This window comes from Elephantulus edwardii, unplaced genomic scaffold (genome assembly GCF_000299155.1).
Source record: "Elephantulus edwardii isolate Elephantulus edwardi_28Jun2011 unplaced genomic scaffold, EleEdw1.0 scaffold00010, whole genome shotgun sequence".
NCBI lineage: Eukaryota > Metazoa > Chordata > Mammalia > Macroscelidea > Macroscelididae > Elephantulus > Elephantulus edwardii.
Window position 1 is genome coordinate 913,923 of NW_006399760.1, and position 15,254 is coordinate 929,176.

Here is a 15,254-nt window from a genome sequence, read left to right on the forward strand (position 1 = left end):
AATGCCACTGTGCTTGTCAAAGCCAGTTCTGATTAATCTTCTTTGTCAGTGTATCCTTTGCCATTCCCTATCACTCCTCCCTGAGAGAGACTTCACCCTGGGTCATAAGGAAAAGGGGACGGCGTATTCTCTTAGCTACTTCCTGCTGAAAAGGGACGCTGCCCCATCTTTCTTTTGTGGAGCAGTTATCCAAACCATGGCTTTGGATTGACAGCACAGCTCCTTACCTTAACCACCAGAGCTCCCCGGAGTTGCTGTGGGTAGGACTCAACAATAATGGGTTTCATTTGATTTATGAATACTATCTTAAAACCTGTGAAAACTGGAGCAGACATGTAGCAGGAAACCGCTGGAAAAGGAAAACTCAAAAGTTTCCACTGGGAGTCTTGCCGAGTGGCTCCCACAGGTTTCCCTGTAGCTTGTACACAAAACCGTTTCTTGAGATCTAGGCTCACTTGACATATTTAACTGCTCTGACAGCTCCTTTCCCTGATATCTACAGCAGATGGTTCATAACTAATGTTTCATTTTATTACATACACACTTTAGGTAAGTTACCCAGCGACTTGGAAGCTTCAGTTTCCTCACCTAAAATATGAGAATGAAAATCCAGAACTGGCATAAGGATGGTGTGAGCTGCTTATATTTCAAGTCCTTGGTGCATATTAAGTGCTTAGAAAAATTAGGGTTTGCAAATAAAGGTTTATGTCAATGTAGTAGATATGTACATATAAAGAATCATGACACTGAATTAATTTGAAACCATGTAACTAAAGGGTAGAGGATTATGATCAGTAGATATTCTTTGTTAAGCTATTTCATTTGGAAGAATATATTAAATTGTTTTTTAATTTGGTGTTTGCTTTTTCTAGTTTGAAAAAGAAAAGCAGCATGATATCCGATCATTCTTTTCACCCAAACTGAAGAAAAGGCAGTTGGTGACCTCCTGTGGGGAATCCAGGATGGGCCAGGAGAGCAGTACTGTAGAAGCATCAGGCCCTGGGGAAGTAGCTGCAGGAGACACCATTGAACATGAACATGATCTTGGACCTGGCCCTAAAAGGTTGAAATTGGATGCCATCCAGGATTGTGGTGATGCTCTGGAGGAGAAACCCCTCTTGCCTGGGCAAACCAAAGCTCCACTCCTGGAAGGTGACCCTGAGGCCAAGTCCCAGCCAGTCCCCCCATCTTTTCCTGAAAAGGGGTGGCAGTGTAGTCTCTGCACCTACATCAATAACTCCCTGTTACCTTTTTGTGAAATGTGTGAGAATCGTCGAGGCAGCACAAGTGAGTACACACGGGCCACCGTAGTAGTGGGGGCTGGTAGGGGTCTTCCACTCACTGTAGTAGCCACCCCGGCTGGTTCAGAGACTGTGTGCTGTTTTCAGAGGTTACTGTGACTCAGGAATTCACTTTCACTTCTAAACAGAAGGAAGAACTTTACATACTGAAGACTGAATTTATCCCCCTTTGAAATGTGAAAAGCTCTCAGTTCCATCAAGAATGTATATCCCCAAGCATGGCATTAATTTGGCACAAATGGACATTTCTGATTAATGTCAGCAGGATGTGAATTCAGTGGGCAAGAATAGAAGCTCTGTTGCTATGGCAACAAATATGCCTTCTAGTCATAGACCTGCTGTTTTTCTTTTCTTTTTAGATAGATAGTTCTTGGTTTTTAAAGAAATGTATGTGGTTTTTAATTTTTTTTTAAAAAAAGAATGTTTAAGTAGCAAAATAATACACTATATTATCTTTGCCTGGTAAATACATATCTTGCTATGTTTTTTTCCTCCAGCAATCCCTATATAAATCTATTACAGATGGGACTTGAACGGGTTAGAATCTGTTTAGTCATGGCTAATGGCATGAAATCAGAATAGACCAGACTTTTTAAGTACATCAATTACCCAAATGGGAAAAATTACAAGTCAAAGCCCTGGAATGGGAGATTGAGTATGAGTATAATGAACACTTTCAGGAGCCTGATGGGAGAGACATGGGCAGGACCATGGAGAGTGACACACTCAAATTGGTGTGGCTGGCACTCATCTTGAGCAAGGGAGGCATCATGTTTTCTGACTCTGTTGGTCAAGTGATTTAGTTGTTGTGCGACTCATACACTGCCCTTGTTTGATAAGAGAGAGATCAACTTGTATTTTTACGTGTCTACTAGGGGATCCACTTGTAATTTTTCCCTTTGTAGTTAATTTCTCTTTGTCAGCTATGACTGAACCTGGAAGGGCCTGTTTGAAGCTCTGTTTAAGAGCCAGCATGAGGTTTTGGATGAATTCATTTTTTTCTAAAATATTATTTAAATGTAGGCATCATAGAAATGTTGGCATTTGATATAGCATGATATACCATTTTCTAGTGTTTAGCTTTTTTGGAAAATACTATTAATACTTATTAATCATTAGTAATAATGAGCTTTAGTGGCTTAATGGGTAAGAAGTTGTGCTGCCAAGCCAAAGCAGGCTATTCAAATCTACCAGCTGCTTTGCAGGAGAAAAGTGGACAGTCTCTTCCCATGTGATTTACAGCCTCTGAAAACCTGCTGGAGGGTCAGCTGTAATGTGGTTCTGACTCAAAATAAAATCACAGCAGCAATTATTATTAATAGGGAGTGTTGACATTTCTAATGAGAACACCAAGTTGATAGTTTTGGAAACAAGAAGTACTTTTTTTATCAGTCATGATCATTTTACATGTCTGTTTTTCAGTCATCCTTTGGTTCTCCAGAACTGATACTAGTCTTAGCCTCAGCTAAGAAGTTCTAGTGTTTCGATTTCTTCTTTCCTGACTTGCTCTCCTTTTAGTTTGAATCTGAAGGAAAATGTAATCAGTAGCTGAATCTTTTATCCTTCATTTCTGGGTGTTCTTACCAAAACTGACAAGTTGGCCATCTGGGTGGTTATATTTATGATGTGGGCACCTGTTGTCTATGAACAGAATTGGAAGTACAAACTCGTGCCATATAATATCCTTGTCTCAATTAGCATTATCTGATTCAATTCCCAACTGCTTCAGGCAATAAAAATACATTTTCTCGTGACTATAAGATAATGTCAGTTCACACTGAGTATGTAGGTTGAGTGAAATAGGGACAAAATCCTATTTTAAGATGAGCTTCATAGTACTGATTTTAATCTTTTATAATGCTGAGGGAAACACTGGTTTCTACACCTTGGTCTAGTAAATGAACAGCCAGGCAACTTAAAACAAATGCCTTTTGTGACAGTGAGACAGTCTAATTAAAGAGAAAAAAAATGATAAAACACTACTATATGAAAAAGCTGTAATTATTCTATTAAGTTGTTATAATGATAGCCAGCTTTGATTTGAATGCACTCAAAAATATCAAAAGCAGAATTAATTCTAAATTAAATTAAGTCATGAATTTTTAAACAATGCCTGCCAGATAGTACCTGAAGAAAGGATAGAATTCAAAACTTTCAAAGAGCAGTGTCAGGACATTACAATCTTACGTGAGTTGATAATCTGATCTATAGTTCTGTGGATAAAGTTTGCTGTAGGATACATTGAATACTAATATTTGTTAGTATGTAAATCGATATGTTTGCATTGTGGTACTGAAAAAGCATATAGAACATACTGTGGACTGCCAAGAGAACAAACAGTTCTGTCCCGAAAAGGTTGAAACCAGGTTGCGCTTTGGCGGCAAGGATTTTGAATCTCCCTCTGATATTCTTTGGTCATGTTGCACAGAAGGACTGGTCCTTGGAGAAGGACATCATGCTTGGAAGAGTGGAGGGATGGCACAGGAGAGGAAGACCCTGGATAAAATGGACTGACACAGTGACATAGGGGCAATTGGGGTGGATATGTCGAGACAGTGAGACTGGCTCAGATCTGTAGTGCACAAGGTCCCTATGAGCTGCAGGTGGCTTGATGTCACATAACAACAAGAGTGTTTTTCTTTGTACTTTGTTGGCATCCTAACTTTTCTACTTATCACTGCTCTTTTACAGTGCATATCTTCCAGATTTGTATCTCTCATGGATTAGATTGGATCTATCCAGCAGCCTATAATATCTAAGTACTCTCTCAAGTTTAACATGTCTAAATGGAATTCTTGATTCATTCCTATCCCCACCACATTAATATCCAACATTCCAGTCTTCTCTCCTCCCTCCCCCACCCCACCCCGATCTTTTCTACATCCTTCTAAACACCTAGGCACTGCCCTTACCTCCCTTATTTGCTCCATTAGCAAGTTCTGTTGGTGGAACCTCCAAAATATATCTTGACTCCAGCCATTTTATTGCCGACATCTGATTTGAAGCCACGATCACCTCTCCCAGATCTCAGAAACCTCTCACTCATTGAAATGTCGTTGATTCAAAACTGACTCATAGCTGACCCTCAACCATGTTTTCGGAGGCTGTAAATCACACAAGAAAACACTGCCCATCTTTTTCCTGAGGATCCCCTTGCGGATTCAAACTGCTAGAAAGATGCAGTATTTTTGTTAGAAGCGTAGTTCCCTGTGCACTGCATCGCCAGAGCTCTGATAACTCGACAGTGAATAAGGATTACAGAAAAAGAGTTGATGCCTTTGAGTTGCGGTGTTGGAGAAGAGCACTGAATAACCCCACGTAATCCCAAAAGAACACTCTTGGAGAGAACACAGCCAGAGTGCTCCTGGGAAAAGATAATAAAGCTTCACCTCACATACTTGCTAGGAGAGGCTGTTCCTTAGAGAGGGACGCCATGCTTGTAAAGGTGGATGATCAGCAAAAGAGAAGATACTCAACGAGATGGATTGATACAGCTACTGCCTCAATGAACTCAAGTGTGTCAGAAATTATGGTGGTGGCACAGAATAGGATAGGTTCAGCTCTATTGTTCATAGGTTCACCACGGGTTGTACTTGACCTGAGGACACCTAACAACAACAGAAGTTCTTGGCATGTAGTGGAATCTCAATAGTCATGCTCTGAAAGATGAACATTGTTAACTTTGTTTCTTTTAATAATTTTTTTTAATATATAGGTAACTCTGCTAGCATAATCTGTAAGGAATTATACTGTTAAGCCAAAGGTGACACCCATCTAGCAGTTCAAATTCATGGAGCCTCTGCATAGGAGAAGGATGGTCACTTTCCTTCCTTGTGATTTACAGCCTCCAAAAATTCCCCAAAGGGTCAGAGACAGAGTCAGTTCTGACTGAATGACAATAAGTCGAGCCTCTTTTACTTTTTAGAAATAACAATATAATAAATGTTTTCTCTTTAAATTTTTAACTAGACATACAGTAACTAATGACTTTCTCTAAATTGAAATGTAAATTTCTTATCTGATTTTTTCCCCTTATCTTATTTTTTAAACTCTACACATAGACAGCCACAGCCCTACCCAGAATGAAAACAAAAATAGGAAAGAAGATTGTCAGGAAGACACCTCCAGAAAAGTGGAAACTCACCTTGACTGTGAAAAACAAGTTCTCGCCCACCCAGCACCTGAATTGTTACCCGAAAACAAGGAAGACCAAGAGGAAATTGAAAGGGAAGGTGGACTCAGCCCCCAGCCAGGTAAGTCTTGTTTTCAGAGCCACAGCATCCAAATGATAACCATATTTTGAACAAAGAGAGAAAACCTCTAATTATATGTAACCATATGCTTACAGAACAGATGGCTAGAAGATTGTTGCCATTCAGAAATTACAGAGAGGAAAAATGAACAGCAACAAGTCCTGCCACCAGGCCCACTGCCAGCCCAAGCCAGACCTTGCCCGTTCCCAGTCAGAGTGCTGTTTTGATATTGGGGGTGTTTTTTGGACAAAGTAGTATATTGATCATAAAATTAACAGATCTAGGTTTTAACTACCAAAGCGTATACTCTGATTCATGGTGACTTTGTGTACAAGAGAAATACTTGCCCATAACTGCAGCCTGTGGACAGTTGTCTGCATGTTCTGGTCCATTTTTGTAGCTGTCATCATGCTATCTCACCAAAGGTCTTCCTCACCCATGTTGTCCTATCACCAGATACGTTGTTGTTTTGTTGTTATGCACTGTCAAGTCAAAACCAACTCATAGCTGACCTCCCAGCAGGTTCTCAGAGGCGGTAAGTCACATAGGAGGGGCTTGCCCATCTTTTTCATTTCTGGCAGCTAGTGGAACTGCATGTCTTCAGGTTGGCAGCTCAGTTCCCTACCTCTAGGCCACCAGAGCTCTCTTACTCGATCTGATATCCCCCCAATGATGTATCTAAACCAAGCAAGTAACATAGTGATCCCTAAAGTTTTCATTCACTGATTTGTAGAAACAGAATGCCAGGCCTTGCTTCTAGAATTGGAGCAGCATGCAAAACACCACAGTCCGACAAACTGACAGACAGATGGGGAATCAGACACTTTATGTGTAAATTTCATTTAATTGGCTTATTATAAAATTTAGTATGCTGTATTTCCCCCCCACACACACAGAGGAAATGGTTTTAAGGAGCATAATTTTAAGGCAATATGGATACTGACTACATTTGGATCAGTCAAATAGTGTTATGAATTTATTTACTTTTTGGTTTATTCTATTCCTTATTTGTAGTTGTGACAATTAACACCACCAGCCTGTATGTCATACGTTACTGTCTTTTATGGGTCAGCTGGCTCAAAGATTGTCAGTACTTTAAATTAATTTTCCTTACTAGTGAAAGTGACCCCAGTAACCCACAGATTGATAGTCTCATTATAACAAACTCAAAACTGTTAGGATGGGACTATTAAACATTCATATAAGTTAGAGTTAAATTTATAGCTTTAACATGAAATATTAATTTAAGAATTTCTGAACTCAGATATCCTCTTTTCTTCTTCCTTTTCCTTGCCTTTCCTTGCCTTGCCTTTCCTTGCCTTGCCTTGCCTTGCCTTGCCTTGCCTTGCCTTACCTTGCCTTGGCCTCGGCCTTGGCCCTTTCCTGGCCTTGGTCTTGGCCTTGGCCTTTTCCTTGTCCTTTTCCTTGTCCTGTCCTGTCCTTTCCTTTTTCTGATTCCTCTAGACCTTCCCAGAGATCATGTTGGACTGGATCCTGTCTTATATCCCTGTTTATTTTGGTAGCCTTTAAGTAAACAGTGTGCACTCAGATGAAACTATAGTTTTGTTGTAATTCTGATACTATTCTGATAGTCTAAAATAGTATATATGTTCTACTACTCCTCTGTTATCCTAAAATAGTATATATTCTGGAATTATGGTTTTGTTGTAATTTGAATTTTAGAGATCTGAAAGATAGGCTGTCTCTTCAAATAATGCATCATTAGGATAGAACTGCTAAATTATACTTCATGAAAACACTTGAAAGGAATATGTTCTCTCAAGCAGCTGTTAGATACAAAGAATGATTATTAGCCAGTTAAGAATTATTCTCACAAAATCATACTTTTATCAAAGAATGACCTCTGATCTTTAAGCTTTAATGCAGTATCCATAGCCCTTCAAATTTAAAGATGTGCTGCTTGTCAAGTGCATATATCTTGTACACTATTAAAGAGAAAGAGAAAAAAAACCTTCTCGATTAAACTATGATGGAGGAACTCAGCAGTGGTCCAGACCAGTTCATTTATCAAAGAATGACCTGGCAACAGTGTTTGTAAGAAAATATGGTCATTGTCTCAAGAATGAGTAGGTGTGCTGGTGCAAGATAGGGTAAGGTTTTGATCTGCATTTCATGGGATTGCTATGAGTCATAGTCAACTCAGTGGCACCTAACAGCACCACTAAGCACTGAGGTCTTAGTTAAGTTCATATGCTTCAGTTTCTTTATCTGTAAAATGTACTACTTCTGAGAGCTATTTGAAATCTGAATGAGCCTGTCTATCTAGAAGAGTACTTGGCACGTTTTAAGTGCTTGATGAACACTAACTGTGATTATTGTTTATGCCAGTTTGAGCCCTAGGCCTAGCTCTCTTATAGAACATATTGTTCAGTGGGACTGTGCAAATGGTTAGATTAAAATATAATCAGAAAGAAAGCCTGTCTACTCCCCTCCTTTTGAATATGAGGCTCTAAGATATAGGGAACCTGTGATTTAAAGGTTATATCAAAGCATGGATGTATCGCTGCTGATAATCAAAATGGTGCCCATTCAGTCAACATTCTAGAACAAGACATAGAGTCTAGTTTCCTTTACAACTCTTAGTATTGGCATGTTCTTCCTTATGCCTGAATTATATTTTTTCCATTAGTTCAGTTTTTATTTATTCTTTGTTAAATCATTAGCAAAAAATTAAAAGAAACTGGCTGGTAATTGCCATGTTGCAATTCAACTATCTTTGTTGTTAGTTGCCAGTTATATCTGTATGGAAGAACTGTGCCTCTTCGCATTTTCCACGTTTTGTCTTTCAAGCCATCTCTGAGTAGGTTTGAACAACCAGTTGTTCCATTCGCAGTTGAGCGTCTCAGCTGGATGTGGAGTGTTAACCATCTGTGCCACATAGGGACTCCCAGGGATTCTTTTGAAAGACTGGTTTCATTATTCTAATCTGCAGATAATTAAGATAAGCAATTTTTTGAAAGATTATACATTAAGATTGAGGTTTCCCATTTATCTTCTTTACTAGGAGAGTTGAAGAATGCAGAGGCTTTGCCCATATATGATATCTTAATGTTTTGTGCAAGTAGGAATACTGACCGGATTCATCTCTATACTAAGGTAAGCAGCATGCAGACTTTGCAAGATAAAATATGTAGAAGCCTTCCTTTTTTTCCCATTTCAATGGAAATATTTAATTTTATTAACAGTAAGGTGAACACTAAAGTTAATTCTCAAATCTCTATGTAAAAGCTAAAAATACTGAGAGAGAATAGCAGGGCAGTTAAGTACACAGACTTCATGGTCAGCCTCCTTTCAGTTCCATATGTCTGTCATTTTTCCAGCTGTGCTTTGTTGGGCACATTACTTAGTTACTCTGTGATGTCCCTTTCTGAACTGTAAAATGTCGAGAAGAGCTGTTGCAAGAATAAAATCAAGAAATTAATTTTTTATCAAGCTTTTGTTGTTGTTGTTAAGTGCCATCGAGTCATACACAACTCATAGTGACCCTAAGAATGAAGGACCTGAACATTTATATAAAGCCTAGCCACACTAATCTCTTAAAAACTCAAGAAAACCAATTTGCTCTGTGAACTTTTACTCAAATCACAGGTTTAAAAAAAACCCAAAACTTATAAACTCATTGCTGTCAGTCTGAACTGACTCATATCTGATGTTTCAGTAGGTTTTCAGAGGTAGTGAATTGTATAGGAGAGGGTTACCCATGTTTCTCCATAGAACAGCTGGTGGATTTGAACTACCTACCTGCCTTTGGGTTGGCAGTGCAGCTCTTTATTCATTAGGCCACTAGAGTTTCAATAAGAAGTTTTAAAAAATAAAAACCATTAGCTCCTGTACTGATCATTAGTAGCAATCACAATTGCTTTGCAAAAGCCTGTCCTTATTGAGTGAATGGTAGGAAGTTTGAGTCGTATGATTGTGTAAATTCCTGCCACAGCCTGCATTCGCATGCTCCAGATTTTTCATCTCAAAACCACTTCACATTCTTATAAATTATTGACAGTCCCCAGTATTAACTATCTCCATTAATATCACCATATTTTAAATTAAAATTAAGACATTCATTTATTTATTAATTCACTTTAAAATAATCAAGAAACTGTACTATTTCTATAAATGTTTCTATGTAAATACATTTTTGTGGAAAAAGTAAATTTTTAAAAACAAAAATATTTGTTGAGTAGATTGTGGCATCATGCATGGTTAGCCTTAATACAAGACAGCTGGACTCTCTGTCTGCCTGAGCATTCCGTGTGTTGTGATATCGCTTGTCCTGTAGCCTCTGGAAAGCTGGTACTCTCAGGAGAGAATGTTAAGTGAAAAGGCAAATAGAACCGTGCTCAAAAGAACTCAGATTCGTTCCTATCAGTTGGAATCTGCTCACAGCTGACCTCCAGCAGGTTTTCCTAGACTGTGAATCACATATGGGAGGGGATTGCCCATCATTCTCCCTTGGAGACGCAGGGGAGTTCAAACCGACAGAGGGGCACCACCTCGTAACCATCAGGGGCTAGAAGCTCAACTATCTATGGGCCACTTTTAACCTTGTGAATTCCCTGATTGGTCTTGGGAATCCTATGAGAATCTTTGTCCAAGATAGGTTAGTGTGAGTATTTAAGGAGACAGCTGATTTTAAAAAATGTGAAAAATTTAGTTTAGTCCAGTTCCCAAAAAATCTAAACCCACTGCCATGAGTCAACTCAGAGTAGCCTTGAGGACAGGATAGAACTGGCCTGAAAGACTTCACTGACAGACTGCCATTTTCTCCCACTGAGCAGCTGGTGGATTCAATCCATCTATCTACCTTTTAGGGAGCCCTAGTGGCTTCGTGGTAATGAGTTACACTACCAACACAAAGGTCATGCAGTTTGAATCCACCTGCTATTCCTGGAAAAGATGGGCAATCTCTTCCCCTGCGGTTTTGTGCCTCTGAAAACCTGCTGGAGAGTCAGCTAACACCAACTTGAAGGTACACCGCAACATCTACCTTTTGGTTAACAGCTCAGTCCATTAACCACTGTGCCACCAGAAAAAAAATAAACGGACTAATCTTTGAGTTATTGGGGTTTGATTGGTTGGTTGGTTGGGTTTTTTTTCCCCCTTAAGCTAGATACAGTTAACAGATGCTGCCCTGGACGTGCTCACCAAGTTGTGCCAAGAAATCTGGAGAGCAACCACTTGGCCGACTGAATGGAAGAGATCTATATTTGTTCCCATCCCAAAGGAAGGTGACCCAACAGAGTGTGGAAACTATAGAACATTCTCATTGATTTGACATGCAAACAAGATTCTACTGAAGATTTTCCAAAAACGACTGGAACAGCACATCAACAGAGAACTGCCAGAAGTTCAGGCTGGGTTTAGAAGGGGTCGTGGTACTAGTTGTAGCTGATGTTAGATGGATCTTAGCTGAAAGCAGAGAATACCAGAGGAATGTCTTTCTGTGTTTCATTGACTATGCAAAGGCATTTGACTGTGAGGATCATAACAAACTGTGGCTGACTCTGAGAAGAATGACAATCCCAGAACACTTGATCGTTCTAATGCAAAACATATACTTGGACTAGGAGGCAGTTGTCAGAACAGAGCAAGAGAACATTGCATGGTTCAAAATTGGGAAGGGCGTGCGCCAGGTATGTGTCTTGTCTCCATACCTTTTTAACTTGTATGCAGAACAGATTATCCGGGAGGCTGGGCTCTATGAGGAGAAATGTGGGGTCAAGATTGGTGGAAGATCTATCAACAATCTGCGTTATGCAGATGACACAACCCTGCTTGCTAAAACTGAGGAGGACCTGAAGCAACTGCTCCAGAGGGTCAAGGACTGCAGCAAGAAGATAAAGATTCTCACCACTGGACCAATTGGCAGTGTCAGGATGGATGGTGAAGAGATTGAGATTGTTCACAGCTTTGGTTTGCTTGGCTCCATAGTCAACACTCTTGGCACCAGTAGCCAGGAAATTAAAAGGCACATTGCCATGGGAAAGTCTGCTGTTAGGGACCTCTCCAAAGTACTGAAGAGCAATGGTGTCTCTCTGGAGACTAAGGTGTGTCTGATACAGGCCATGGTCTTCACAATCACTTGTTATGCATCAGAAAGTTGGACAATGACCAAGGAGAATTGATGCATTTAAGCTGTGGTGCTGGAGAAGAGTATTGAGAGTACCATGGACTGCTAGGAAAACAAACAAATTTGTCCTGGAAAGGGTTAAACTGGGTGGCTCCTTGGAGGCAAGAATTCTGAGACTCCGTCTAACATACTTTGGACATGTTGTGAGGAGAGACCGGTCCTTGGAGAAGGACATCATGCTTGGGAGGGTGGAGGGACAGTGCAAGAGGGGAAGGCCTTCTATGAGGTGGATTGATTCAGTGACTGGGATAATCGGGATGGGAGTGTCAGAGACAGTGCGATTGGCACAGGACAGAGCAGAGTTTAAGGCTGTTGTACAGAGGGTCGCTATGAGTTGCAAGCGACTCGATGGCACATAACAACAACAGGTACAGTTACAGATAAGTGTTACATGCTATTTAGTTACTAGAAGACAATGACTAGGATCTTTAATATAGAAGCTCCCAGGCAGCCTGTAGCATACGGCCACAGCCAGAAAGGAATGCCAAGGACCATGCCAGACTATACACAGTGCTCTTCCTATAGGCTTGGCTCTGTCTCACCGAGTGGAGCCTCTCCATCCATTTGGCCAGGCTGAGCGGGTACCAGGAGCTGATACTTCTCTAGAAGCAGTTCAGAGTCCCGAAGCCAGGTTCCCAGTGGGATTGAACCTCAAGAAGTCAACACATAGATGCCAGACAGAACGTACTGCAGGAATTCAGAATCTTTTCCACCCCTTGCGCTTAATACTCTCTTCCATGAAAGCTCAGCCTCCATGATGATCTGAGGGTGGCGACAGTGGGAGAGACTTCAGACTTCCTGGTGGAGGGTCGGGTATGCCTGCTATTCCGCCACAGGACAGTGACAGCCTGTCACCTAAACTGTGTAGCAGAGGCCGCTTCACCTTCTTGAGGTCTCTGTTAGTGGTTTCTAGTGCATTTTTATGTCTGTGTTGTAACATATGTCCTTTTGTCATTCAGTTCATTTTCTTAACATGAAACATTCATGAGGTGAAATATTAACATGCATTTTCACAGCTACACTAAGGTTGAGATGAAAGCTTTCTCTTTTCTGTCTTAAAAGAGGTGAAGTTAAAATCTGGAGTAAAGATTTGAAAAATCTAAACCAATAAAAAGTCCTACTTCACAATCTAAAAGAACCCTCTTGAAGGAAGAACAGTACCAGACTTTGAGCATCCTGTGTGAGAACATAGCCTGTCTCAAAAGCCCAGTGTTTCAACCAGGATCTCAAGTCTAGCTAAGGGTTTGGGAGAGTAATTATAAATCTAAACTTGCAATCAGTATATAAGAATTTTTTGGGTATTCCTTCCCAAGTACTTGTGGGAGGCAGTTATAACATTTTATTTTGCCTGAAGGAATTAGAATAGGAACTCAACCATTTCATATGCAGAACTTCTTCCCCTTTTTAAAAGATAACTTTAACTCATGTTGAACCAGCTTCCATTCATGTTACAGTTATTCTCCAAGGAGAAAGGAGCTCAGTCTTATTGGCAATCACTCCTCACGGATCCATATTATTTTCAGGGAGCAAATGTTTAAATTGACTCTGTAGAAGTACATTTTTGCTTTGTAGCCTCCATCGTTCCTTTTCCAGTGGGGGGACTTGTCAACCAAGCAGTGAAGGGTGATTCCATCCTTGGCTATCAAATGACCATAAAGAAGTTTATTTATTAATTTGGGAGTGGTTGCTCTACAGTTAATTTAAAGAATTTCTTTCTCATTGATCTGCAATATACCCATTTCGTTGTTTTGATGCTTATGTAAAAAAATAGGCAGTAGAGAGGAGTATGACAGAGCAGTGTACACAGCATCCCAGCCTAATGCAGGAGGTTCAGGATCTGTGGGGTCAGGCCCTCTGCCCTCTCCCTAACCCTACCCCAACCTCCTTCACTCAGCCAACTCTTCAGAGTAACCATTTTGAGTAGAATTTTGTCAAGAATTTGCCAGTTTTGCTTATCTTCTAGGAAACTAGGATTGTTGTGCTGTTTTAGTGTCCACTGATGCTGTAATAGAAATACCACATACTAGAGCCTTGAAAGGGAGCTCTGGTGACCTCACAGATAGAGACTTTCTCTGCTAACCCAAAGATAGAAAGTTCGAATCCACCAGCTGCTCCCTGGGAGAAAGATGGGCAATCTCTTTCCACGTGATTGACAGCCTCTGGAAATCCAGTAGGGGGTCAGATGTGAATCAGTTTCAAATCAACCACACAGAGACAGAGAGAGAGAGAGACTTAAAGAAAACAAATGTATTTCTTCATAGTTCAGAATGTTAGGAGTTCAAATTTAGAGCACTGAGTCTCTTTTGATTTGGGGAGATGGTCTTGTCCATTTTGGCTCCAGTAGCCCCAGCATTCCGTGGTGCCTCGGCTCTCTTCATCCCACTTCTGTTTCTCCTGTTTGTTTGCTTCTATGTCAGAATTTGCTTTTTCTGTATGTAGGATGACTGATTTTAAGATTCACTCTATTCTTATTAATATAATGTAGAAAACCCTATTCTCAAATGGATATATCAGCAGGTAGATGGGTTAGGATTCTAGCACATATTTTTTGGATACACAGTTCAATGTGCAGTCCAGAGCTGATACCATAATAGAATGATTTCCTTTTGAAATAATTTCTTGCACCTAAAGACAAACTCACTCCCAAAAAATTGATTAATAATGTCTTTCTCTTTTTTAATCAGGATGGAAAACTGTTGAACTGTAATTTCATTCCTTTGGATATAAAATTAGACCTTTGGGACGATTTACCAGCAAACTTTCAGCTGAAACAAAATCGGTCGCTGGTAAGAATTATCTTATATGTTCATTTCAAATAACAATCGGTTTTTTAATTTAATTGATTGGGTTCGAATTACTAAAAGCAGACCCCTTCATGCATGGCCTGTTGCGGTTGGGATTCTAGCTGCATTTCAGTCAGTGCAGGAAGTGCCTCTTCATTACCCCAGTGCTAAGATTCAGTGTGAAACCTGCTTGCTCGGCAAGTGATCACACCTAGAGTTGCTGTTTCTCTGGGTAGAGTCATCCTTGCATCCTTTCATTTCTCATTCACAGGATTAGCAACTGTGATATTTGTATCCGACAGCATCATATTTTATCATTTGAGGTTAAAATCAAACAGTGATAACTTCTGAGAGTAGAAACAGTTGTCCCCAGTGGGCAGGCCATCGTCCTGATCTGCAGCCACCTTGCCTGCCTTACTAAAACAAGGTGGTGTTGACACAGCCACTAGGCCCATCTGCAATGTAACTTTTATTTTATCTTCTCTGCTGATTGAAGCATGGCCCACAGGTCTTATAAACAGTCACCAGTCCGTTCCAACTTCTGACTAACTTGTGAGTATCAGAATAGAACTGTGCTCCAGAGGATTTGCAGTGACTGATACTGGGGCATAAAATGTCAGACCTTTCTTCTGAGGCACCTTTGAGTGGGCCTGAACCTCCAAGTTTTCAGTTAGCAGCCAAGTCTGTTGCTCTTGCCATCAAGTCAGTTCCATCTCACGTGAGCCAGTGTGATACAGATTGGGACTAGGTTTTCTTGGCTACAGTCTTA

General features: G+C 40.3%; 1 protein-coding gene across 1 annotated transcript in view; it reads left to right on the plus strand.

Moving 5' to 3' along the window:
• The window catches only part of ZRANB3 (zinc finger, RAN-binding domain containing 3), a 185,364-nt gene that overhangs the window by 140,301 nt on the left and 29,809 nt on the right, over positions 1 to 15,254 (plus strand). Inside the window, exons 10-13 of the mRNA XM_006880806.1 lie at positions 873 to 1,287; positions 5,363 to 5,554; positions 8,580 to 8,671; positions 14,387 to 14,488. Of these exons, the coding sequence (XP_006880868.1) occupies positions 873 to 1,287; positions 5,363 to 5,554; positions 8,580 to 8,671; positions 14,387 to 14,488 (801 nt within the window). The remainder of the gene's footprint in view (positions 1 to 872; positions 1,288 to 5,362; positions 5,555 to 8,579; positions 8,672 to 14,386; positions 14,489 to 15,254) is intronic.